At 38.5% G+C, this 27,355-nt stretch overlaps 1 protein-coding gene across 1 annotated transcript in view; it reads left to right on the top strand.

Moving 5' to 3' along the window:
* Positions 1 to 27,355, top strand: part of obscnb (obscurin, cytoskeletal calmodulin and titin-interacting RhoGEF b) — a 71,689-nt gene that overhangs the window by 22,894 nt on the left and 21,440 nt on the right. The window contains 17 exon segments of the mRNA XM_055152164.1: positions 242 to 511; positions 940 to 1,206; positions 1,664 to 1,930; positions 2,692 to 2,958; positions 3,792 to 4,061; positions 4,443 to 4,712; positions 5,263 to 5,529; positions 5,990 to 6,256; positions 7,601 to 7,867; positions 9,062 to 9,328; positions 9,817 to 10,098; positions 24,128 to 24,379; positions 24,464 to 24,730; positions 24,984 to 25,250; positions 25,677 to 25,946; positions 26,632 to 26,898; positions 27,062 to 27,340. Coding sequence (XP_055008139.1) covers positions 242 to 511; positions 940 to 1,206; positions 1,664 to 1,930; positions 2,692 to 2,958; positions 3,792 to 4,061; positions 4,443 to 4,712; positions 5,263 to 5,529; positions 5,990 to 6,256; positions 7,601 to 7,867; positions 9,062 to 9,328; positions 9,817 to 10,098; positions 24,128 to 24,379; positions 24,464 to 24,730; positions 24,984 to 25,250; positions 25,677 to 25,946; positions 26,632 to 26,898; positions 27,062 to 27,340 — 4,563 coding nt within the window.

Here is a 27,355-nt window from a genome sequence, read left to right as displayed (position 1 = left end):
TCTTTTCCTAGCCTATAACATATATATAGCCTATAACACACACACACACCCGCACACACACACACACACACACACACACACACACACACACATATATATATATATATATATATATATATATATATATATATATATATATATATATATATATATATATATATATATTTTATGTATTTTATACTCATTGCAATTTTTATCACCATTTCTCTTGGTTTTATTAAAAGTGTTCCTTCCCTCACAGAGCAGTCCATCAGCATTGTGCGGGAGCTTAGTCCTGTAGAGGTGACGGAGCCATTTGCCGCCGTATTTGAAGTGGAGATCAGTATGGAGCTGGTGAAGCCTCCAGTGTGGACTCTGAGTGGGGTGGCTGTGAAGGAGAGCGCTGATGTGGAGCTGGAGAAAGAGGGAACACTCCATCGACTCACCTTTAAAAAGACCAAAGCTGCGATGACTGGACCTGTCGTGTTCACAGCAGGAAAGAGCAAGTCTCAGGCACAGCTCACTGTCAAAGGTATCCCATCATTTAGGCAGAGATTACATGACATCACAACATATCCACATGTTTCAGTATAATAAAATTGTTGCCTTGTTCCTCAAAATGGTTGCAATAATAGGCAGCTGGAAACTAAATCTGCAATGAAATTCAATGTCTAACTGCTGTTTAACTATCTCTTAAGTATTTTTATGTTGTATTACAGGCATGTCAATTTAAAGGACTTAAATGTATGAATTAATTGATGAGGAAATTTTGTATTTGTAAATTTTGACCTAACTAACAAAAAAGGTTAAATATAGATTTTCTCTCAATTGGTCCATACCTTCCATCTGAAACTATAACATACAATTTTACGATGTTGTGAATGCAGTCTGTTGTAAAAGACAAAAAGTACACTGATATCAAGTAATTTTAATTGCCTTTTCAATTCTTGTGTCATTTAGAGCGCCCGCTGGAAGTCGCAGAGCCAATCAAGAATGTGAAGGCCAAAGAGAAGAGCTCAGCGATCCTGAGCTGCAAGTTCTCTGCTCCTCCTAAAGATGTTCACTGGTTTAAGGGCGCGGCTCCTCTGGCCACATCAGACAAGTACAACATAAAGCAGGACGGTACCAGGGCCCAGCTCACCATTCAGAGACTCTCAGAGGAGGACACGGGGGAGTACTGCTGTCAGTCTGGACCTGCAGAGACCAAAGGGATCCTCACTGTAGAAAGTATGTATAGATTAGATGGGTTCTTTCAATAGTTATTGCAAATAATATTTAATTATTGAAGGTGTCAGAATTTAATGTATTAAAGCTACCATCTTTTTTTTTTTTTGTTCTTGCCGTTGTTATAACTCATGTTATCATTGTCCAAGAATTCTGCTCTTATGGGGTCTGTGTATAGAGATTTTTTACTAGTACTACTACTAGTACTTTGTGCTCTCTGGTTTTCTTCTGTCAGGCTAAAGCTGTCACACTATCAGACAGCAGTTGCATAGATAGCAACTAGTGGTAATATGTGAGAATACAACAGACAGCCAATCTAAGATGGTAGCACAAATGTTTTTCTACTCTTGAATATTCCTTTCTACTTCTTGAGTAATATTATTTTGAAGTATCAGTATTTTTACTTGGGTACTATTTTTAGCTCTACCCATCACTGTAACATTGTGTATTATCTTCACAGTGCGTGATATCCAGATCACCAAACATCTGGCTGACACTGAGGTAGATGAAGATGGTGATGCTGTGTTCACATGTGAGATAAACTTCCCCGATGAGGAAGTACAGTGGCTGCTGAACGACAAAGTGCTCTTCACCAACGAAGTCAACACCATCAGCCACGAGGGCAAAGTCCACAAGCTCACACTAAAGAACCTCGCCCCTCAGGATGGCGGCACAATCAGCGTTCAAGTGCGCAAAGTCAAAGAGTCTGTTACACTAAAGGTGAAAGGTAAGGAAAGAATACATGCTGTCACCTGCTTGTCCCCCTGGAGATTCCGAATAAGAATTACTTTTTTTCATCCCCAAGAGGAAATACTTTTCATAACAGACATGTGATCGACCAGCAGAAGAATAGGAGTTATCAAAAGTACAGTTAAGAACTTGAAGACAAAAAGTAAAATAAGTCTTTATGTACAAAACCCCAGTGACCATTTTAACTTAAATTATTTGTTACTGTGACATGGGTTGCTTCTCCACAGATTTGAGGTCTCATTTATAAAACTAGAAGTCTTACTAAAAGCGTATGTATGGACAAAACTCAGACTTTCTCAAACTTGCCCACTGCTCTTCTTCTTGACACCCACTTTAGAACTTAGCATTGAAATTCATACACATACATATTTGAATGATCTCATACTTTTTAAATGAGACCCCTTACCAGTAACTTGGCCTGGTCATGGCTTGTTTACATTGAGATTTTAATGCCATGCTCTTCCAGGCAAAGTAATATAATCTCCTCCTGATCACTTACATACCCACTGACCTCATCCATCCCCACTGCCCCTGACTCAAACCTCCTCACTCCCACAGTTAAATCAAAGTACCGCACCTTGGGGGTCCGAGCAGTTGCTGCCTCAACCCTTCGGAATTCCCTCCCCCTCCACATCAGAAATGATTTCTATGGAGTCAAGCAGTTGGCACACCTCTACCTGAAAAGTTACAGTGCCCCTTTAAAACATAAACTGATATAAATTGTGCTTTTTGCCACAGAAAAGCGCGCTGTGTTCCTCAAGTCTCTAGATGATGTCGTGGGAGAGGAAAAAGGCATGATCACATTAGCCTGTGAAGCCTCCAAGCCCAGAGTCTCTCCCACCTGGAGAAAGGATGGGAAGGTCCTGAAGGCTGGACCCAAGTATGAGCTCCTTCACACAGGCAAGTCTCTGGGGCTGATCATCAAAGACGTGACCAAGGAGGACGCTGGAGAATACATCTGCGACCTGGGGACAGAGGCCTCCAAAGCAATGGTTACTGTCAGAGGTGAGGACAGTGAAATACATCTCAGGTCATTGTCAAGAGTGAATTTTGATATGAGTTATTATTTTTATTTGTTGTTACAAGTTAATTTTTTGATTCTTAATGTATGTGAATGACATGTGCTTACTTTTGGTATTGACTGATTTGTACACAATGTTGTGGAATATGGCCATCAAATGACTAATAATAGAAACAGGCCCATTAAAATCTTTTACATTTACATCTCATAAAAGGCTAAAGATGTGTCCTTTTAACTCTGCATTTTTTCCACATCATGCTAAAATATATCCACACCCTAAAGAGAAGTGTTTAAAGTAAACCTTCCCAGCTATGTGGTTACTAATGTTCATAATGTGTTTGTGTATGCCAATGAAAAAAACAAACAAACAAAAAAATAAAATAAAAACAGAACAAGTTACAACAGATTACAACAAAACAGGCCCAAGTCCAGACCAAACTGACTGAGGATGCTTCCAAGTTTCAAAGGGGTGCAAAGACAAGAGTCTTTCATTAAGTGTCATTATTTCACAAATGATGGTGCAGCGCAGTCGACCTAGGTCTCCACAAAATTCAGCCGAATATTTTAATAATTTAGCGGTTTAGTTTCAGAAAAAGATTTTAAATAACATTATAGGTCTTTGGTCATTAGTTACCACACAGCTAATTATCTATGAACAAGCTTTCAAACTTTTAATATCTTTTATCTCTTTTGCAAAGTCTATTGGGAAAAATGAATGGAAAACAACAAGAGGAAAATAATGTAGTTTACATTACAATTAGCATTATGTTTTGAGAGAATCTTTTTGTAAATTTGTGCAACGTGCTCTCTGTCTCAGAAATTGGAATTGGCATCACCAAATGGCTGAAACCTGCTGATGCAAATGAAGGGGAGACCTGCAGTTTTGAGTGCATTTTGTCCCGTGAAAGCTCAGATGAGTGCTCCTGGACGGTGAATGGAAAAACCATCACAAACGGAGGAAAATACAAAATCAGCAGTAAAGGTCGCAAATACATGCTGACCATAAATGACGTGACGCCTGCAGATGCTGGTGAGGTGGTCTTCAATATCAAAGATCTCTGCTCCAAAGCTACATTAACAGTAGAAGGTATGTTCTAAGTTAAGTAAGTTAAGTTTGATTTAAAATGCATAGGACAGTTTAGATTTCACTTTTCAATGAAACTTAGTTATTGTGATTTTATTAAAGATTTTTACTAACAAGTGTGCCTAATTTTGTTTTTCATCAGTTTTGGTTGGTTTATAATTTTACTTCTTGGTTGAACATGAGCAGCAGATATAACATAGTTAGAGGGATTACATTTTAAAACTGAGACCTACCTATTTTTGTACTTTTCTTCTAAACTTTTTCCTCAATAGTTTCTTGCCACTTAACTGATGTAAAACAATGATAAATATTTACCATAGCCACTATCCCACCATATGTCCATTTTAGAAGTTCAAAACGCTAATATGGTTTAACATCTTATAGGCAAAGCTTCATCTGTTTCAAAAGCTCTGGAGAATGTGAGCGTCGTCCAAGGAGAAGACGCTGTTTTCATCTGTGAAGTAACCAAGTCCAGCTCCACCGTGAAATGGGCCAAAGACGGAAGAGCCATTAAGAAGAGCCACAAGTATGACATCAGTCAGGAGGACACAGTCGTGAAGCTGACTGTCCACAGCGTCTGTGCCCAAGACTCAGGGGAGTACAGCTGTGAAGTGGTGGGAGGGGCCACCACCAGGGCCTTGCTGGAGATGAAGGGTACGGTACCGTGAAACTACTGTTAAAGGTGCACTGCACAACTTTTCAGGTTTAGGGTCCACTACCTACTTGCCTTGGAAATGTTATTGCGTTGTCTAGAATGTTCCACAGTATAGATTAAATCTGTTTCTCACAGGTTACAGCACTAAGCTACATTACAATTCAGACCTGTGGAAAGTCGCTCCTATTCACAGAAAGAATTATTGTATTTTTGAGCAATGGAAAAAAACCTAATGACTTAATACTAGATGCTGCTATGCTTAGTGTTATATTTAGTGTAATACCATGGAACATTCTAGGGAAACCCATAACATCTCCATGGAGATGAGCAGGTATACTCCACCAGAAAAATTGCGCATTGTACCTTTAACAACAACTAGCACTTCTTATTTTTACATGACCATATTAAACATTCAACTTATAGTATATTGAAGTATGGCAGTCCAATGTCTAGGAGTGTTATTTTTTAGTTAGTTTTTTTAGTTGCTTTTTAGTTGGCCAACAGAAAAACAAACACAAATCATATGCCTATTAATTACTTTCTGTGTAGAGCCAATCCACAAGTTCAGCAGAGCTCTGCAGGACAGCCAGGCTGAGGAGAAGGGCTCAGTGAGTCTACTGTGTGAAACAGTCCAAAGCCCGTCCACTGTGGTGTGGCTGAAGGGACACACAGAGCTGAGAGCAGGAGGGAGGTACCAGATGACCCAGAAAGACTGCCTCCTGACCCTGACCATCTCGAACTTGGAAGAGCACGACACTGACATCTACACCTGCGACGTGGGCACTGCCAAGAGCATGGCCAAGATCACCGTCAAAGGTAGGGACTCGTGTCTTTATGTTGAGTGAATGCTTATGGAGGTTGTATATGACCTCAGCATTCTGAATTTGTGTTAATAACTGAGACTGGAACTGTAAATTTCATGTGGAGTTTAGATCTAATTAAAATCTAACAAACCACCACTAAACAAAGTTTTTTTTAATGTTTATATTAACAACTTGATCACATGTTGCAGCCATCTCTCCTCACTTGTAATAACACCATTTCTACCAAGACTGTGAAGCACCATCTACAAGGCTCTCACAAATGTCCTATAAAGCCACATTTTTACATAATCATCTTGACTCTGTTCATCATTAACTAAAATCATGTTCCATGCGATAATTTACTACATGTATTATTAACTCTTCATATTCCATTGTCTTGTGTAATTCAATACTGTATTTATGAACAATGGATTGTTATGCTATGACTAAATGCAAAAGCTTGGATTGTCCAGCTTTACCCGCCACCTTTACAAAGAAGCTGCAGAGCCTGGAGGCTGAGGAGGGGGCCAGTGTGAGCCTGCGCTGTGAGCTCTCTAAACCTGAGCTCCCAGTGCAGTGGAAGAAGGGCACACAGAGCCTGAAGTCTGGAGACAGACACCAGCTGAAGCAGAGAGAGTGTGTGAATGAGCTGCTCATCACCAAAGTGCAGCCAGAAGACTCTGGAGACTACATCTGTGTGTGTGGAGACCAAAAGACCACTGCCACACTCAGTGTCAAGGGTAGGAAAAATACTACTGTAATGAATAGACAGTGTGAGATGTGTCTGGTGTTGTGTCATGTCTCAGTCCTGTGCCATGTGAGTTCTGATTGGATATTGTGTCCCAGGTCCCTCATGAGGGCAGCTGTTAAGTATTGTTATGTTAATTTTATGTAGACTTTATTCTGGCATGTTGCAGACTACAATGCCAAGATAAAACTACTAAATGATTTGTGAAAAAAAAAAACTCCACTAAAGTAGAATATGATCTTTGCAAATAAATGTCAGTTGTCATAGGGTCCGGTCAAGCGGTAAAGGAGGGAAACGGGCAGATTTTTTACATTCAAATAGCTCTTATTCAGAAACTAGAGGGACTATTGAAATAAGTAAGGTATTAGAATGTAGGAAAGAGTTACACTCCAACAGGGTAAAGTTAAACCTGCGATATTCTTTCAAGTTGTTGACAAAAATTTTTAAAACTCATGTTGGTAATGGAGGGAATGAGATATGCAGCACTTTTTGGGCAATAAATACAAACAGCGATAACTACTGGTTCTCACTTACATATCCTTAACAAACTGGTCTGAATATTTGCTTCATATAGTTTCTACCATATGGTACAAGATTAAGTTGAAAAACCTCTTACTTTGAGTAATGAGATTTTTTTTTATTAAGAAAGGTCATGGTAACGGAGGGAAAAGTAACAGAGGGAAAATTGTGCAAGCAAGTAGAAGGTGCATGATTTTGCATAATTTGTCAGCTTTTTTCTTCCGAATACTTTAATATTACTTCAAAATGAAAGGAAACTATTTCTATAAAATATGTCAGTCCTTCCAAGCAAATGTTTATCATTTTAAATACATAAAAAAAAAAAATCATGTACCTTCATCAAAAGTTCAAAGATCAAATAATACAAGATATGATGAAATACATCAATTTATTTACATGATTTTCAGGTCTTTGAAATTTGGGAAATTTTTGTTCCATGTTGCATACATGGTCTGTTTAAAACGTATGTAACTTTAGAACCAAAAATGATACAGAAAAAAGGTAAACAGTTTCATAAACTATAGTACATATGCTATCTGTTGAATACATTTTTATATCAGATGCATTAACTTGAATTTTTGGCCTTGCTGTGTACTTCAGCTTGACCGGGCCTCATAGTCTCTGCTGTGACTAATACGCTAATTAGCTCAGATAGGATTTATCCCAAGTTTAAACATGTGTCCAGCTTTTATATATGTACAAACCTGTAACAGCTTTGTCTATGTTCTTTCTGTGGGCCCTGGGCTGTCATATGCCAGATCCTGTCTGTAACTTGTCTGTCTTTTGGTTACTTACTAATCTGCTAATACTCACTCAGCCCTACCAGCGACCTTCAGCCAGAAGCTGCAGAGCGTGGAGGCTGTGGAGGGGGCCAGTGTGAGCCTACGCTGTGAGCTCTCTAAACCTGGGCTCTCAGTGCAGTGGAAGAAGGGCACACAGAGCCTGAAGTCTGGAGACAGACACCAGCTGAAGCAGAGAGAGTGTGTGAATGAGCTGCTCATCACCAATGTGAAGCCAGAAGACTCTGGAGACTACATCTGTGTGTGTGGAGACCAAAAGACCACTGCCACACTCAGTGTCAAGGGTAGGAGTAGGATCATTAATTAGCTACATTAATATTTATGACCAAAACTTCTGTCTTTAGTGTAGTCCCTATAATTAAGTTATATTTGTCCAGAGTTTGCCTCTACCTTATCTCATGCATTAAGCTGAAATGGCTCTAGTCTCAAGGTGCTTTTAGAGCATTTCTTTTAAAGATCCAACTTAATGCCTTATTCAGGCTTTGTTTAACTGTTATGTGACCCTTTAGCATTGGCATTTCAAGTCTTACAACTTAAATTTTGAGTATGAATGGTAAATAAATTCAGCATTGAATTACGTGCGTACAAAACAACATGGTTGTCAGTAGAGGCCATAAAGCCTATACCTACTGCTGTACAGAGGAGTGAAGAAATTCTTTTCAGGCTGAAAACATTAACTTTCTCTTTCAAACTTGCGAAAAAATGCATCTTAGTGTTAACAAAGTGTTAATAGATCAGAACAGGCCTGGTGAAGGTGTATTCACCTCATTCTGCCCCGCTCACTTTTACCTCTAGCTGCTACTGATCTGCACTTCTGATCGTGTTGGCATTTCCACTTAAGTGGGTATGCTATGCATTTCTATGGCAAACTACAGAAATGTCTTGCCTCTAAAGTATATAGGATAGTATGGATATAACGTAGGTTGATTTGTGTAAAACGTTCAGGGTTCATGTGTAACAATAAGTTATTAATGCACGCTTTCTCTGGAGGCTGGAAAATGGCTTTGTAGTCTGTATAGAACCTATTTGCTGTCAAGATCGGCAGCCCTGTGTAAATGATACAGCTAGAAAAAGGGATACAGATAATGACAGCGTCTGCGGCAATTTCCTGAATAAGATGAATAGCCTTTAAAAACACAAAGGAGCACTTCTTGGATCACCACATAATGATGTCACAAAGTAGGAGAGTTTTAGACTTTGAAGAGGGAAACCACCAAAGATGCAAGATTACTGGAATATGTGTCAATAACGCAAACACAATTCCAAATATGTCTTTAATGAGGAATATAATTGTTCCATGATTATATGTCTATTTAGCATAATATGGGACCTTAAGCACTTCATATATGTGTACCAACCTGTACCAGGATTTTGGATTGAGGGTGTGTTGTAACATTTGCTTAGGTTGTTGTGTGTCCTTATTGTTAATGTGTTTGTATGTCATGTCCATTATAACTAACTCACTAATACTCACTCAGCCCTACCAGCAACCTTCACCCAGAAGCTGCAGAGCGTGGAGGCTGAAGAGGGGACCAGTGTGAGCCTGCGCTGTGAGCTCTCTAAACCTGGGCTCTCAGTGCAGTGGAAGAAGGGCACACAGAGCCTGAAGTCTGGAGACAGACACCAGCTGAAGCAGAGAGAGTGTGTGAATGAGCTGCTCATCACCAAAGTGCAGCCAGAAGACTCTGGAGACTACATCTGTGTGTGTGGAGACCAAAAGACCACCGCCACACTCAGTGTCAAGGGTAGGAGGAGGATTATTGTAGTGAATAGACAGTGTGAGATGTGTCTGGTGTTGTGTCATGTGTCAGTCCTGTGCCATGTGAGTTCTGATTGGATATTGTGTCCCAGGTCCCTCATGAGGGCAGCTGTTTAGTATTGTTATGTTAATTTTATGTAGACTTTATTCTGGCATGTTGCAGATTATTCATACTACAATGCCAAGATAAATCCACTGAATGATTTGTGTAAAAAAAAAAAAATTCCACTAAAGTAGAAAAGGATTTTTACAAGTAACTGTTGACTGTCATAGTCTCTGCCATGTCTTATATCCTATTTCAGTCAACTGGGATTTGTCCCAAACGTCTAAACATGTGTCCAGCTTTTATATATGTACAAATCTGTAACAGCTTTGTCTGTGTTCTTTCTATGGGCCCTGGGCTGTCATATGCCAGATACTGTCTGTAACTTGTCTGTCTTTTGTTTACTTACTAATCTGCTAATACTCACTCAGCCCTACCAGCGACCTTCAGCCAGAAGCTGCAGAGCCTGGAGGCTGTGGAGGGGGCCAGTGTGAGCCTACGCTGTGAGCTCTCTAAACCTGGGCTCTCAGTGCAGTGGAAGAAGGGCACACAGAGCCTGAAGTCTGGAGACAGATACCAGCTGAAGCAGAGAGAGTGTGTGAATGAGCTGCTCATCACCAAAGTGCAGCCAGAAGACTCTGGAGACTACATCTGTGTGTGTGGAGACCAAAAGACCACTGCCACACTCAATGTCAAGGGTAGGACACTTTGTTGTTTTAATTACTTTGTTTTTCCAATTTTTAATATTTGTATTTTATTTTTCTAACTGTATTACACTTTGTGTCAGCTGTATGCTCACATGAATTTATTTAGGTGTGATCACAATTTTCCATTATTGTGTGTTTTTGCCAAACCTGATGACATGAACTGAAAACTGAAAGTGTATGTCATATCACATAGTTGGTTGTATTACAAATGTAAGTCTAATTTATTGCTCACAATTCCGTACACCAGAAAAAAAAAAGGGATTTGTCATCTTAAAAAACTATCTGTCCACTAGATTCAGTGCTGATAGCTTCCAAATCATACCATACCATACCAACTTTATTTATAAAGCATTTTAAAAACTTTTGGCCAAAGTGCTGTACACAAACACAGAATAGACAAGGACAATTGCAATACAACACAATACACAATACAAATACAATCAGTGTCTAAGCTTGAATCTCAGGAGCAAGTGACCACAGAAACACCAGGAGGTATGAAAAGAGGAGAGCAATGTATGCCATGTGATCACTCGTCCTGTTGTTTTGTGCTTTTGCCGTTAACAACATAGCTTCTGTGCAATCTCTGTCTTACTTTGGAATTTGCATGTTAAAAATACTAGTAATGCAGTATCACAGTTGTTATATGTCTCTGCTATACTCTCCTCAAGAGCTCTGTGGGCTTAAAAGTTGAGCACAAATTGAGGATATTGTCATGTTCTTCATACAACATGTATATTTCAGCCAATAAGCCTGAGGCACTGTCCATAATCTCCAAAGACAAAGATAAAGAGAAGCTAAAGAAGCAGGTGGTGAATGAGGCAGTGGAAGGTAATTCACTGGGAGCTTTGTTGTTTGTCCTTTGGTTTATTGCTTCATATTATGTCCTGCTTTAGGTGTCTTGTATACAGGCTGGCTTTGCAAAGTATATTATTTTGTATTTCTAAAACATAGCGTTTGCCCATAGTAGATTGGTTATCTGAATATTGTCTATACTTGCAGTACAGTTGTGGCTTTTGGGTCAGTTTGTAGTGTTTTGCACTGCAGTAATTCCTCTGCATCAGACAGCAAAAGTAAAGCAGGGCTCAAGCAAAACAAACTGGAGGTTAAAGAAACAGTTGAAGGAAATATACATGTCGACAGCTGCTTGTCTGTACAAGCTGTAGGATGACCAGACATCCCGAAAAACTTGGGACAGTTCCGAAATCTAAGCTGTTGTCCTGAATCCCAAATCCGGCGATAAGTGTCCTGAAAGATACACTTATACTTACATTAACAGAATAGTAGTAGTAGTTAGTTATAATAGTAGTAGTTATTATCTGATAAACATGAAAAATTGTTCGTAGAGAGTTTCAGTGGACTGCATGCAGCCCTAATTGCCGCTGATAAGCTGCACGCATCCCCTGCCATTTTGTAATGGCTACAATGTATCTATTTTGTTTATTTTTTTACTTTCTTCAATTAGTCGAATATGCACTGACGATAAGTTCATTTTCATTCATTCGACATGGCTGGTGTACCAGAACCCAAACATGCCGCTAAAAAGCTATCTTTTATTATTGTCTATGTATTATCATTGAGTCTAATCTCATTTGATCACCCTAACAAGCTGAATTGCTGTTTATGTTAGCATTACAACCAGCTAGATTAATAGATAACTTGGCCAATGCAACAATTATCTGTTTACAATTACAATTACAATCTGCCGTTTTTATTACTGTTGCTAATACTTGGTCTGACTTGAAATACACCGTACTGTACAGTAGTGTTTTTACCTAAATTTATTTATCTATGGCTATTGTAGCAATTAGAGATTGTGTTATTTGTTGTGTCTGTGCACATGGGAAAAAGAGAAACGTAATTTCGATTTCTTTTCTATGTTCTACTATATGTGAAGAAACTGACAATAAAGCTAACTTTTAATTAAGACCGATACAAAATTATATTTAAAAAAATGTATTAAATGTTTGAAATTTTAATAAAATATAACATAATAATAATACAATAAAACAGTGAGGACAAAAATAACTTTAAAAAGTATTGTGATCCTGGTACTATGTCTTCTAGCAGTTTAACAGTTTAAAGACAAACAGCTACTTATTATTGAGTTACACATGGCCACTTCCTTGTTTAACATCTTTCCAGCCTGTTGTATGCTTTGACAGATGGCTCAGCTACTGTACAGATATCAGAAATTTCACTAATATAAAATGGAAACACCAAGATGGACCCTTGTGGTATCCCCATGTTATATTACACAAGGACCAATATTGTGATATTGTTTGTGACATACAGCTGTAGTTTGATTTAATACTTATAGTAATAAATGTTATGTAATTTGAATAAGTTATTTAGTATCTTATATTGAATGTGATAGATAGTGTCTGGCAAAGTGATATTCCATCAGTCTTGTAGCCAGTGCATAAGCTACTGCAATTTTAGATGTTTGAATCTTTTCTCATTATCTTAGCTGTCATGCTGCCACCTACTGGACAGATTCCTAAACTGGAACAGATTTCTAAGCAGGAAACAGCAACACAAGGTAATTTAACTGGTTAGAATTTTTGCTTAGCTTTATGTTGCCAAAATGAGACAGTGTAAGGTAATTCACTGGGAGCTTTGTTGTTTGTCCTTTTGTATATTGCTCTACATTATGTTCTGCTTTAAATGTCTTGTGTATAGGTTGGCTTTGACAATAAACTTTGTATTATTTTGTATTTCTAAAATATAGTTTTTGCACATAGAAGATTGCTTGTCCCTGAATGTTGGCTATACTTGTAGTACAGTTGTGACTTTTTGTAGTAACACTGACTTAGTTGCCTCTGACCGCAGTAATTCCTCTGTTTCAGACAGCAAAAGTGAAGCAGGGCTCAAGCAAAAGAAACTGGAGGTTATAGAGACAGTTGAAGGTAATATAAATCTCAACTGCTGCTTGTTTGTACAGGCTGAAATGCTGCTTTTACAGATGTCAGAAAGTTCACTGATATAGGGCCCTATCTTGCCCCCGATCTTAGCGCTAGCGCAAGTGTTGGGCATGGAGCTCTAAACAAGATGTGTGAGATTCTTCAATATTGCGTGGAGTAGAGCAGACTGAAGCTGTTTTATTGTACTCATATATAATTTTTCCTCATTCCCCTCTTTGCTGCCTGGCAATGAGGCAAAGATTGCAGACATTACTCACACTGGTAGTGCTTTTCAGTGCCACAGCGGGCACAGGTTGGTTGAGATGTCATCACCATATATATACCGTCCCACTCCAGCCGCCAGCAGCGATCTACAGCCCGATAAGGACATGCCCCCTCCTTAATGCTAGCGCTAGTGGCAAGGCCGAGGCAAGATAGGGTCCCTTGAATCAAAACAGCCAGGGACCCAAGATGGACCCTTGTGGTATCCCCACATTATATTACACAGGGACAGATAGCAGTAAAACATGACTTAACACATAACAGAATAAATGTTATGCAATTCTAATCACTTGTTTTATCTTACTGTATATACAATGTGATAGAGCCTGGTAAAGTGACATTTCACCAGTCTTGTAGTCAGTGCACAAATGACTGTAATTGTAGACATTTGAACATGTTCTCATTATCTTAGCTGTCATGCTGCCACCCACTGGACAGATTTCTAAGCAGCAAACAACAATAACAACAACAACACAAGGTAATTTAACTGGTTGGATTTTTTGCTCAGCTTTCTGCTGCTAAAACAAGACAGTGGAAGGTAACTCACTGGGAGCTTTGTTGTTTGTGCTTTGGTATATTGCTCTACATTGTATCCTGTGTACAGGCTGGCTTTTGGCAATGTATTATATTATTGTATTATTTTGTATTTTTAAAAACATACAGTAGCTTTTGCACATAGAAGATTGCTTGTACCTAAATGTTGGCTATACTTGCAGTGCAGCTGTGGCTTTTTGTGGTATCGCTGACTTAGTTGCCATTGACCTCAGTAAATCCTCTCTTTCAGACAGCAAAATTGAAGTAGGGCTCAAGCAAAAGAAACTGGAGGTTATAGAGACAGTTGAAGGTAATATAAATCTCAACTACTGCTTGTCTGTACTAGCTAAAATGCTGCTTTATTTTAGCATTACAACCAAGTAGATTAGTAGATGCGTTGGCCAATGCAACAATGAAGGCAAATTCAAAAATAACAAAAAAATATACATAGTTACTACTATACATATTTATGAAATGTTTTAAATAAAAAAATATGTGATAGTGCCTGGCAAAGTGATATCAGTCTTGTAGTCAAACGTCTGTACTTTTAAATGTCTGAACTTTTTCTCATTATCTTAGCTGTCACGCTGGCGCCCACTGGACAGATTCCTAAATTTGAACAGATTTCTAAACAGGAAACAACAACAACAATACAAGGTAATTTAACTGGTTGGATTTTGCTCGTCTTTCTGCTTCCACAATGAGGCCTATGCTTTCCTAGCTGCCTATGAGCTAAAGGTACATATATATATACTTTTTGCTTTGTTTTTGTGTCATATTTTATTTTAACACAACAGAAATGAAGTTGGTGACCGCCTCTGTTGAGACCACCAAAGCAGTGGAAGGTATGTTATCTCATTGTCCTTTGCTGAAGTATTCTTGTTCTTGTTTTTTGGCTTTTTGATGTGGTTCAGTCTATTGTTACATGTGCTTTTCTTGTGCTCCTTATAAGACATTGTTGTTCCCTGTTGTTGGAGTTCAAGTGTTGCAGTTGTGTTGGTCTGTACTGTACTCACAGCACAGTTACAGTATGATAATAGATTGGAAATTGATAAGATAGGTAAAATGCAGATATATTTCCATGAGTAATTACCATGTACTCAACATCATTAGATTTTTATTTACAATGCTACTTCCATCCTATTATCATCCACTGCTCTGAAATGACGTGCTATTGTATGTACAGTAAATATATTTTCAAATTTTATGTTTAGTTTCAAATATTTTTAGAGTTGTGCTAAAATGAGTTGCAGAGAAGTCTCTTGCTTTGTTTTTGAGTAGCCTACAGATGTTGAAGCTATCTGATGCTGGACGTGTGGACTGGCTTGAGGCAGTCATATGATATTCTATTTTCATATTATTATATATTTTTTTTAAATTAACTTTAGCCTAATAAAGTCTTGTTCCATCAAATAGCGCTATGTTGGTGTAACATTAGTTTTACATTTATCTGTATGGCTTTTTAAGACACCCTTGAGATGTTTGTGTTGACTGGTTATTTATAGCCTGATTCATCAGCCGGTTTCACTTTGTGGAAACTGTCAGCATTAGGATTCGACAGCAAGCGAGTACATTTTTTATTTAACCAATCGCTGCTATTTGGTTGTGATGTATGTAATGCTCCGCTAACAGGGCTAACTGGTATATTAAGGTTTTCCCAAATCCTGTAGGAAGAAGGGCAATAACGTCTTTCCCCTTGATAAAATTCACCAAACATTCTCTTTATTCCGGCTTTAAATCCTCGATCTCAGGAATCATTGCCAACACAGAATGCATGGCTCTCTGTTGATTGGCTGGTGCCCGAACTCACACTTCCGGGGTTTTTGCGAACCGTCTCGTGTATTCCGACTCCTGACCTAGTCGCTAGAGAGAAATGAAATTGAGCAGAGGCACTAGGTGGCGCCAGGCTGGCTAGGTTATTTAAGTTATGGGGTGTCTATTTGTGAAGCTCATTTTCATTTTTGTTTTTATGAATTTTGGAGCTGTTTTAAATAGTCTGAATCCAAATGCTTATATTGATAGTCTTGCTTGAAATTAACTGCTCTATCAAAATGCAGAGCTTGTGGTCTCTGTTCAGTCAAAAAATAATTATTAAAATTTATTTTGATCTTAGTTGCTGAAAAACAAGCAGAAGAGAAGCAAAGGACCAAAGATGCTATTGAAGGTATAGGGTGACGGTGACTGTTTTAAAATATGTAAAATATGAATGCACTACTTTGTGAAATAAAATTTTAAGAGTATCTCAAAGTAAGACATTTTCCTATTTTTTTTTTTACCTCCCTATAGAAATATTTACATAGTTAAAAGAGAATACTACTACAACTATAATTATTTTAATACATGGAATAATCAATCCTCTAATGTTGTACTGTGTATAGAAATCTTTTATACAAGATTTATGTAAATTGTTTGACTACAATGTAAATACATAAAGCCTCAAATCTGTCATAACAGAACTGAAGTCGGTGACACTCTCTGTTGAGGCTCCCAAAGCAGTGGAAGGTATGATTTCTCTTATTGTTCATCACTTGTACGTTGTTTTCTAAGGCAAGCTTTTGGATGTGGCTCTGTGAATGAACTCTTTGAATGAATGCTTTCATTGTGGTAACTTGTAAGAGACTTTATTATTGGAAGATTTGAAAGTTGCAAATGTATGTTACAGCATTGTGTTATTGGGTCTTTAGTCTGTCAAAGTTATAGTGGAGTAAGTAAAGTAAAAATTGTGCAGTAGTCCCACTGTGTCTGTATATCTTGTTTCTGCAAGTGCTGATATTTTTTGTGGAGTCTTGTGTATTGAAAATAGTATGAGTGTAAGTTAGACAAGTAAAATATCAACTTTGCCATAACAGAACAGAAGTTGGGGACCACCTCTGTTGAGACCACCAAAGCAGTGGAAGGTATGTTTTTTTATCTCATCGTCTATTGCTGAGTTTTTGTTGTTGTTCAAATGTTTGTTGTGTTTTTTGGCAAGCTTTTGGATGTGGCTTTATTGTAACTCATGCTTTCATTGTGGCAACTTGTAAGAGACATTATTGCTCCCTGTTGTTAGATTTCGAAGTTGCAAATGTATGCTGCAGCAGTGTCTTGTTTAATGATGGTTAGTAATGTCTTGATAGTGATGGTTAAACTGTACTTCACTGAATTGCAGCAGAAAAGTCTACTGCTCCAAAGGAAACCTCTGATTTTGAACCTAAGAAGACTGAGGCAGAGAAGTTGAAGGCTGAAGGTATGTCTGTTGTAAATGTTGTTAGTGGTCCAGCTCTTTCTATGTATCTTGTTTCTGCAAGTGTTGCTCATTTTTGTGGAGTCATGCATATCTGAAAATATTTAGGACTATGTAATTTAAAACAGATTTTTACATTTTAACTGTAGCCATGACTGTAATGTACTATATAGCCACTGACAGCAATTCCATATCTTTATAAGATCACCCATTTCAAATGGGTATATAAGATAAGATATTCGAATATAAGCTATTTGATTTGGTCATATTAGAAATAAAGATGTCTTCTGATGAGACTAATAAAATGGCTGAAGGTTTGTTTCTAGCACACATTTGCTTGTTGCTTCTTTGTGTTGTTTTTGATCTTCACTATGTCTCTGAGCTTCCATTGTTGCTGCTTGCAGGATGTACACTATTGTATGTTTTAAGATACATGTTGAATGTTGCACTTGTATGTGGGCTATACTATTTTTAAAAAAAATTTTTAAAGAGTGAGACTAACTTTAAAACAGTTTTTCAAATGGAACCTCCACTTGAACAAAAATCTTTCTTTATTTTGTATTCTGCATTCTTTAAAAACTATATTCATTAAAAACTATAGCAGCCAGCCAAAATTGGGTTTGTTAATATTTCATGTTGTAGAGACCTTTTGTGCCACAGTGCACAGGGCAGTGGAAAAGGTAGACAATAAAACCTCAACTATGTCATAACAGAACTGAAGTTGGAGACTGCCTCTGTTGAGACCATCACTGTAGTGGAAGGTATGTTGTTTAACTCATGGTCCTTTGCTGAGTTGTCTTTGTTCTCCAAATGTTTGTATGTTTTTGACAACCTTTTGGACATGGATCAGTCTATTGTTTTGTGTGCTTTTATTGTTCCATGTACAAGAATCGTTGTTCCCTGTACTTGGATTTCAAGTGTATTTTTTCTAAAACAAGCTTTTGGACATGGATGTATTCTTACTCGTACTTTCATTGTGGCCACTTGTAAGATACTTTATTGCTCCCTGTTGTTAGATTTCAAAGTGTCAAATGTTTGTTGCAGCATTGTCTTACTGGGTGTTGAGTCTGTCAAAGTTATAGTGAAGTAAAATTGTGCTGAAATGAATTGTAGCAGAGAAGTCTACTGCTCCAAAGAAAACCTCTGTGGAACCTAAGAAGACAGAAGCAGAGAAGTTGAAGGTTGAAGGTATGTCTAGTGTCATAAATGTTAAAGGATTTGAATCGTGTTGTTTTTTCATATTGTTATAGAGGTCTTTTGTGCCAACTGTCTTCACAAGAAGTGATGATAAAGATAATAGACAAACATAATGTACTGTATGTGAATTATAACATAATACAACTGTATTTTAATGGTGGAAATAGTACTGAAAAAAGTATGGCTGTTAGATAAGTAAAACCTTAACTATGTCATAACAGAACTGAAGTTGGAGACTGCCTCTGTTGAGACCATCACTGTAGTGGAAGGTATGTTGTTTAACTCATGGTCCTTTGCTGAGTTGTCCTTGTTCTCCAAATGTTTGTATGTTTTTGACAAGCTTTTGGACATGGCTCAGTCTGTTGTTTTGTGTGCCTTTATTGTGCCATGTACAAGAATCATTGTTCCCTGTACTTGGATTTCAAGTGTTTTTTTCTTAGACAAGCTTTTGGACATGGATGTTTTCTTACTCGTGCTTTCATTGTGGTGACTTGTAAGAGACCTTATTGCTCCCTGTTGTTAGATTTCAAAGTGTCAAATGTTTTTTGCAGCATTGTCTTATTGGGTGTTGAGTCTGTCAAAGTTATAGTGAAATAAAATTGTGCTGAAATTAATTGTAGCAGAGAAGTCTGCTGCTCCAAAGGAAACCTCTGATGTGGAACCTAAGAAGACAGAAGCAGAGAAGTTGAAGGTTGAAGGTATGTCTAGTGTCATAAATGTTAAAGGATTTGAATCGTGTTAGTTTTTCATGTGTTTATAGAGGTCTTTTGTGCCAACTGTCTTCACAAGAAGTGATGATAAAGATTATAGCCAAACATAATGTACTGTATGTGAATTATAACATAATACAATGTATTATAATGGTGGAAATACTACTGAAAAAGTATGGCTGTTAGATAAGTAAAACCTCAACTATGTCATAACAGAACTGAAGTTGGGGACTGCGTCTGTTGAGACCACCAAAGAAATGGAAGGTATGATTTTGATCTCATAGTTCATTGCTGAGTTGTTGTCGTTGTTGTACAAATGTTTGTATGTATTTTGGCTTTTGGATGCCACTCAGTCTATTGTTACATGTGCTTTTATTGTGCGCCTTTTAAAACATGTTCTTCCTTGTAGTTGGATTTCAAATGTTGCAATTGTGTTTGTCTGTATTATACCTCACAGCACAGTTATAATATGATAATAGATTGGTAATAGATAAAGTAGAACACATGCATGTCCTATTTCCATGGGTATTATTCACCATAATTAGAATTGTATTTACCATGCGGCTTCCATCTTATTATCAAACTCTGCTCTATAGTGAAGTATGAGTTGATATATTTTCTAATTCTATGTTTAGTTTCAAATACTTAAAGAGCTTAAGACATGTTCCCTGTTGTTTTCTTAGGCAGGCTTTTAGAAGTAGCTCTGTTGTAGCTCATGTTTTCATTGCGGCAATAGTAAGAGACTTTATTGCTCCCTGTTGTTCAAAGTTGCAAATGTGTGTTGCAGCATTGTCTTGTTCAGTTATAGTGAAGTAAAATCGTAATACAATGAATTGCAGCAGAGAAGTCTACTGCTCCAAAGGAAACCTCTGATGTTGAACGTGAGAAGACAGAGGTAGAGAAGTTCAAGGCTGAAGGTATGTCTTGTGTTGGCAGTGGTGCAGCTGTTTCTGTGTATATTGTTTCTGCAAGTTCTGATCATTGTTGTGGAGTTATGTGTATCAGTGACAATGTGTTGTTTAGGTCTGGACATCTTTTGCATGAATATCATTTAAATAATACTGAGGATTCCAGCATAATGCAGCCATACAGTCCCTGACAAAAGTCTTGTCGCTTATCCATTTTGTAGAAACAAAAGCTTATAACTTGACTTTAAATTTATCGATTGGTTTTAGAAATGTCTCGTATGAAAGCTAAAACCCTCCCAAATTATGCTCAATAAACTAAAATAAATTTGCTTCACTGAAAAAAGATTGATCATTTAATGAACACAGAACGGTCAGATTTTGGCAAGACAAAAGTTTTGTCGCCTACAGAAAATTGAACAAATAATTTACTTCAGATACAAAAATATGTTGCATAACGTCAGTGAATTAAGTAGTGGTGCTGTGAGATCCATATTTAATATCTTGTATGACTTCCATGAGCTTCAAGGACTACATCAATGCGGTTCCACAATGATTCATACAATTTGTTGATGAAGTCATCAGGAATAGTAAAGAAAGCGTCTTACATGCCTCCCAGAGTTCATCAAGATTCTTTGGTTTTGCCTTCCATGCTTCCTCTTTCATTCTACCCCAGACATGCTCAATGATGTTCATGTCTGGTGACTGGGCTGGCCAGTCCTGGAGCACCTTGATCTTCTTCGCCTTGAGAAACTTTGATGGGGAGATAGAATTATGCGTTGGAGCACCATCCTGTTGCAAAATTTGACCCCTTTTATGGTTGGGAATGTAAGAGGTAGCTAATATGTCTTGATATTTTAGGTTATTGATATTGCCTTCCACCCTGCAAATGTCTCGCACACCCCATAATGGATGTAAACCCAGACCATGATTTTTCCACCACCAAACTTAACTGTTTTCTGGGTGAATCTTGGAGCCATGCGGGCTCCAGTAGGTCTCCTGCAATATTTGTGGCAGCTGTGATGTAATTCAACTGAGGATTCATCTGAGAAATCCACCTTCTGCCACTTTTCCAGTGTCCATCCTTTTAGCAGGCTGTGGGCCTTGGCAAATGCCACACAGTTTTTTAATTGCCTTTTGTTTAGTTCTGGTTTCTGTGCACTGATTCAACCATGGAGGCCATTTCGAGACAGAATTCTACAAACTGTTCAGGTTGACACAGGGACTTGAGGTGACCAAGCCTGGTGGAGCTCTGCTGCAATGGAAAAGGGGCTGGCCTTGGATTTTCGAATCAACAAACGGTCCTCCCGAGCAGTTGTCTTGCGGGGTCTGCCGGACCTGGGCTTGTCAAAAACATCTCCAGTCATTTCAGATCTTTTTCTTATTCTTTGTACTTGATGCTGAGACACATTGAAGGTGTCACCACCTCAGCAGTGGATCTGGTCTTCAGCCTCTTGATAATTAACGCTTTGGTCTCAGGGTGGATCTTAGGCATGTTGTCAGAGGTCAAGTTGCAGTTGATGTGAAGGTCTGGTGTGCTGGGGTTCTTTTTATACACACCCACTAACTGACTGATCTGTAACTGATTACAGGTGAGGCTGTAATCTAGGATTGGGTGCATCATATGACAAGGCGACAAGACTTTTGTCTTGCCAAAATCTGACCTTTCTGTGTTCATTAAATGATCAATCTTTTTTCAGTGAAGCAAATTTTTTTTAGTATATTGAGCATAATTTGGGAGGGTTTTAGCTTTCATATGAGACATTTCTAAAACCAATCGATTAATTTAAAGTCAGGTTATAAGCTTTTGTTTCTACAAAATGGATAAGCGACAAGACTTTTGTCAGGGACTGTATACTGTGCTTTATATCCACAGTAATTCTATATGTTAATTAGATCTCTCATTTTAAACAAAAAGCTATTCCATTTTGGCATTTTAGTAATAAATAAGCCTTCTGTTGAGGCCAATAAAGAAGCTGAAGTGGTGTGTATAACACATGCTTACTTTTTGTTTCTGTGTTGAGCATATCTTTGGTCTTCACTCTGTCTCTGAGCTTCCATTGTTGCTGCAGGATATTGCATTTTGTGAAATACATGTTAAATGTTGCATGTGGGCTAGGCTGTTTAGTTGTGTTATTATTAAAAGATGCTAAATAGTGAGAGTGAAATTAAGGCACATCTGTTGCTCTGTAAAAAAAATAAATAAATAAAAATCAGGCAGAAATGGGTTTGTTATTATCAGTACAAGTTTAAGGGTCTTTTATTCAGTTTGATCCAAATGAACAAACATGATTAGAACTGATGATGATGTTAATAATAATGATGGAGGAGCGTTAACAGTCTGGAGATTCTCCATATATTCTGTATAATAACAGAGAAAATAGTAACAAAAATAGTATGGCTATATGTTAAATAAATTAAGCCTTGACTTTGTCATAACAGAACTGAAGCTGGAGACCTCTTCTGTTGATACCACCAAAGCAGTGGAAGGTATGTTTTTTTTAACTCATCGCCTTAGTTGAGTTGTTCTTGTTCTACAGATGTTTGGATGTTGAATGTTGGCTTTTGACCGTGTCTCAGTCTATTGTTACATGTGCTTTTATTGTGCGCATTATAAACCATGTTGTTTTGTGGATCTCAAGTGTTGCAGATGTGTTGGTCCACTGTACCTTACAGCACAGTTATATTATGATAATAGATTGGAAACAAATACAGTAGAACACGGGTGTATCCTATTTTCATAAGTATTACCATGTACTCATCATAATTACACTTTTATTTATTGTGCTACTTCCAATCTATTGATCATGCTCTGCTCAATTGTGAAGTGCTATTATGTGTCGATATAATTTCTAATTACATGCTTCATGTTTCAAATACTTAAAGAGTTTTGCTAAAATGAGTTGCAGCAGAGAAGTCTCTTGCCCCGAAAGAAACCTCCGGTGTTGAACCTAAGAAAGAGACAGAGAAGTTGAAGGTTGAGGGTACGTCATGTGTGTTAAATGTTGGTGGTCTCCCTGTTGTTTCTGAAGACTCTGTATATGATTATAGCAGCTGCTGAGGTGGCTGTGAAAGAGGGAGAACTGAAGCAGATGACCACAGAGGCTGCTGAAGGTAGGGAAGGCTGCGGGCTACATGTCTGCTACTGCAAGGGCAAACTGTTATGTTGAGTCTTATCGAACAGTGCATTCTAATTTATGGCAACCATAACTAGTATATGATTTCCAGCCTCTTGTTGATTAAGTTCTTAAATATTTTTGGAGGGTTAGTTCCCCTTTTATATGTTAAATAATTGCAATTTTGTTTTTTACATGTAAGAAATGAAGAAACCTTCTACCATATCTGTTTGTAACGTGGGTTAAAATTGTGTTCCTTGGTATTGTACAAATATGTGATGTTGTAATGGAATAGACATTTTTGATCACCTGTCTGTCTTGGCGCTTCCATTGTTGCTGCTTGTTAGATAGCTAGAATTTGTTGGTTGTGTTGTCTCTTTCTGTTTTTACGTGGTCCAGTCCGAAAATGCAAAATAGTTGAAATGAACTTTAATTACAGCAGGGAAGTCCATTGCCCCAAGTGGAGCCTCCATTACACCTAAGAAGGACGAGGCAAGAAAGGTGACATTTGCAGGTATGTTCAGACAGAGCACTGGGCCTTGACAAAAGGTCTTTGCTGTTGTGCATCATACAGTGTGCTTTGTTGCTGAGTCGATAAACCTCGTGCTGGTATTATATATAAGTCATAGCTGCTTCCTTTCTGTAGTGCCATCCCAAAGCCAGTGTCATTGGATACAAATACTCAATGGTCAGATCTGATATATGTGATTTGGATACTCAGTGTTTACATTACATTAGTAGTGTGGACAGCTGAAGCTAATGACTATCTCTTGCTTTTTTCCAAGATCTGCGCTCTGACTTTTGTGGAGTTTCACACTAGTCATGTCCATGCTCATTTGATGTTAAATTGTTTTAGAAAAGGAAAGAGATTGGTCATGTAACTGGATCACTGCTGTTCAGTGGTCAGTTTGATTTGGTGACCCGTCTGGAAGGTTGATGGTTCTATTACTGTTTGTTGCATATTATTGTATATGTGTGTCAGTGATGGTGGTCACTGAAACACCAGAGAGGATTTCTTCACTGATATGGTGATATGTTTTTTATACAGAAATACTCCCCAATATCAATAGATTATGTAAATGACAACTTGAACCTGGCCTAACATTAACTGTAATGTACAACAGACACGTAATAGTTTTGATTTGCTCTACAGTTGTTCCTGTGACAGTCATTGAGGGCCTGCAGAACCAGGAGGCTCAGGAGGGAGGCAATGTCACTTTTCACTGTAAACTCTCCAAACCTGGACTGTGTGTGGAGTGGAGGAGAGGAGCCCAAGTGCTGGGTTTTGGAGAAAAGTTCATGAGAAACCAAACTGGATGCAATTATGAATTGCAAATATTTGACCTAATGCCTGTAGACACAGGGAGCTATTCTTGTAACTATGAAGACACCACCAGCTCTGCCTCTTTGATAGTAAATGGTAGGATTGTGCATTTGTGAATTTTGTTGCATTGCGTTTTGGTGGCTATATAACTTACTAACACATGTTTTCTTTATTTAATAGCAGTCCCAGTCACTTTTACAAAAGAGCTTGAAAGCCAGTCAGCTGATGAGGGAGACAGTGTTACCTTACAGTGTGAGCTGTCTAAAGCTGGCCTGTCTTTGGAGTGGAGAAAAGGAGAGCTGGGCCTTTGTCCTTGTGCCAAATATGACATTAGGCAAATGGGGCCGCTGGCTACTCTAGTCATCCATGATGTAGACCTAGAGGATGCTGGCTCATACACCTGTGATACGGGGGACAAGCAGAGCACTGCACAGCTCATGGTTAAGGGTAGGCTCACTGTCTGTTTCTGCTACTATGACCATAGTCATGTATAGTTTGAAAGTTTATTTTCAATTACATGGTTAGACAAAAACAGATTTTTGAAATCTTTTTTGTTTCGACCAGATAAGTCTTTCTTCATCCATGATGTATTCTATGTACAATGACATTTGTCACCACATCATCCCACTGCAGCAATTTGGAGGACTTTGTGTCCAAACTCACAATTCTTAATATTAGTTTTAATGTCCATTCCCTACAGCCCAGCCGGTTCTTTTCAAGACCAAACTGGAGAACATTGACAGTCAGGCTGGTGGGAGTGTTGTTTTCCGTTGTGAAATCACAAAACCCGGAGCCCCGGTCACATGGAGGCGTGGGGACAAGATACTTGAGTCCAGCAGCAAGTTTCACCTGAAACAGGAAGGAACAGTTGTGCAGCTCATCATCTATAAGGTGAAAAGATCTGATGCAGGAGAATACTCCTGTGACACAGGCACCCAAAGGACCTCAGCCTTTCTCTCAGTGCAGGGTAGGATTTCAACTATTTTTATTTCAACTTTCTTTAATCTTTTCTCTTTCACATTTTACTCTTTTGACAAAACACTTTGAGCATGCCAGATTTGCACTTTTTATCATACTCTGTCTTTTTTAAAACAATATATCCACTTTTATCCACTTTCTTACTTCCTGTGTGTTACCCACACAAAATCCTTTCTTAATAATTTACATTACACAGAAGATATACAGAATGTAGCATGACGCATGCCCCTTGATACAGATTCCCTTCTCTCCATATTACTCTGCACTTTTTCTGAGCCCTCACTCTTTTGTTTGTTCACTTGAGTTCTTCACTTGTTCATTCTCAACCTTTACCGCACGTCCCTCCTTTTCTTCCTGAGTTCATACATTTCCATCCTTGACTGAATCCTTGAATACTGCTGACTTTCCCAAACAGAAGCTGATGTTAGCATCCTGAAGTTCTTGGATAGCTGCGTGGTGCATGAAGGGGAAGATGTCCGCTTTGAGTGTGTGGTGTCCCATGACGACGCCCCCGAGGCCCAGTGGAAGCTTCAGGATGTCCCGCTGCAGAACAATGAGATGAATGTGATTGAGAGTCAGGGCCGAGTGCACAGCCTCACGTTAAGAGGGGTCACTAAAGCAGACTCAGGCACAGTCATTTTCACTGTGGGCAACAACATGTCCACGGCCTCTCTCACGGTCAGAGGTAAGGCCGGACTGGAGATTTTCAACAAACACAGATAGAAACATGCATGGTTTCAGCTTACTAATTGGATAGCAATAACATGACAAATGGTTATAAAATCATGTATCTTTAAATGAATAAAACAGTATTAAGTGTCATCAGTAAAATTTATATTTGATTTGAACATGTTACCTGGGGACACAGATTGCTCTTTTAAATACTTATTTAACATTCCTACTTTAACTACCTATAACTTTGAGTAAAAAAAACAAATACATAAATTTTAGTTTTACAGAACACATGCCACATCAAAACAAGTTCACATTTATCTCTCAAAACATTGCATTTTGTATTGTTATTTATTGATTTTTATGTGTTATCGTGCATCTATATGGTACAGTATATGGATGGACTGGAGTTTCTTCAGCATTTGAACTGGAAATAATATAATATTAGTAAATCTGTTGAAACTTCTCTTGCCTCTAACAGTTGGTTCACTAGCGCGTTGGCTGGTCCTTTGTTGATAAATTCTATGTGGTGTATTGGCTCTAAAAATTGTTATCGTGAATTGACCACATTTTCATTTTTGTATAAGCTGCGTTTTGATTAAATGCATTGAAGTCATTGTACCTGTGATTGAAACTACCTCGCTTTCTGCCTGGCCTTTTTGTGAACCTCTATTTAAATGCACTGCTCTTTCCGGCAGCCGCTCCAGTCACGTTCAAGAAACATCTGGAGAGCCAAGAGGCCAAGGAGGGCAGCACAGCCACGCTCTCTTGTGAAACTTCCAGTATCGACGCCAAAGTGACCTGGCGCAAAGGAACTCAACTCCTCAGTTCTGGAGACAAGTATAGCATCGAGAAGAAGGGCACCACACACACTCTGACTGTACGCAAACTCTGTGTAGGAGATAGCGGAGAATATGTATGTGATACAGGGGACAAGCAATCCACCGCCTCCCTCACTGTCAAAGGTAACAAGATCCATTTGTGTCTCCATCCTCTCATCCAATTCATCTCATCTCATCTCATTTTTACTTGGAAAATAATCATTACAACCATATAACCAGCAATAACCACCAAGATATTTTAGAAATCGCTTTGAACCAATGTCAGTAATTACCCGTGATTCCACAGAGCATGTGCGAATCATCCGGGACTTCAAGGATGTTACGGTTACCACGGGCGAAGATGCGGTTTTTGAAGTGGAGCTGTCCCACCCTGGAGTCACTGCCGGGGAGTGGTGGCTTGGGGATAACCTGCTCCAGAACAATGACTTGAACCAGATGAGCAGCCAGGGCACGATGCACCGGCTGGTCCTCAAGATGGTGACCACAGACGAGTCCGGAGACGTGGCGTTCGTGCTGGGAGAGGAGAAGTGCGTGGCTTGTCTGCAGGTGGAGGAGAAGCCCAAAGGTAATGGATGTTGAA

Source organism: Boleophthalmus pectinirostris, unplaced genomic scaffold, assembly GCF_026225935.1.
Source record: "Boleophthalmus pectinirostris isolate CB_2022bp ecotype Guang Dong unplaced genomic scaffold, ASM2622593v1 HiC_scaffold_16, whole genome shotgun sequence".
Classification (NCBI taxonomy): domain Eukaryota; kingdom Metazoa; phylum Chordata; class Actinopteri; order Gobiiformes; family Gobiidae; genus Boleophthalmus; species Boleophthalmus pectinirostris.
This window is presented reverse-complemented; position numbering and strand designations above follow the sequence as displayed.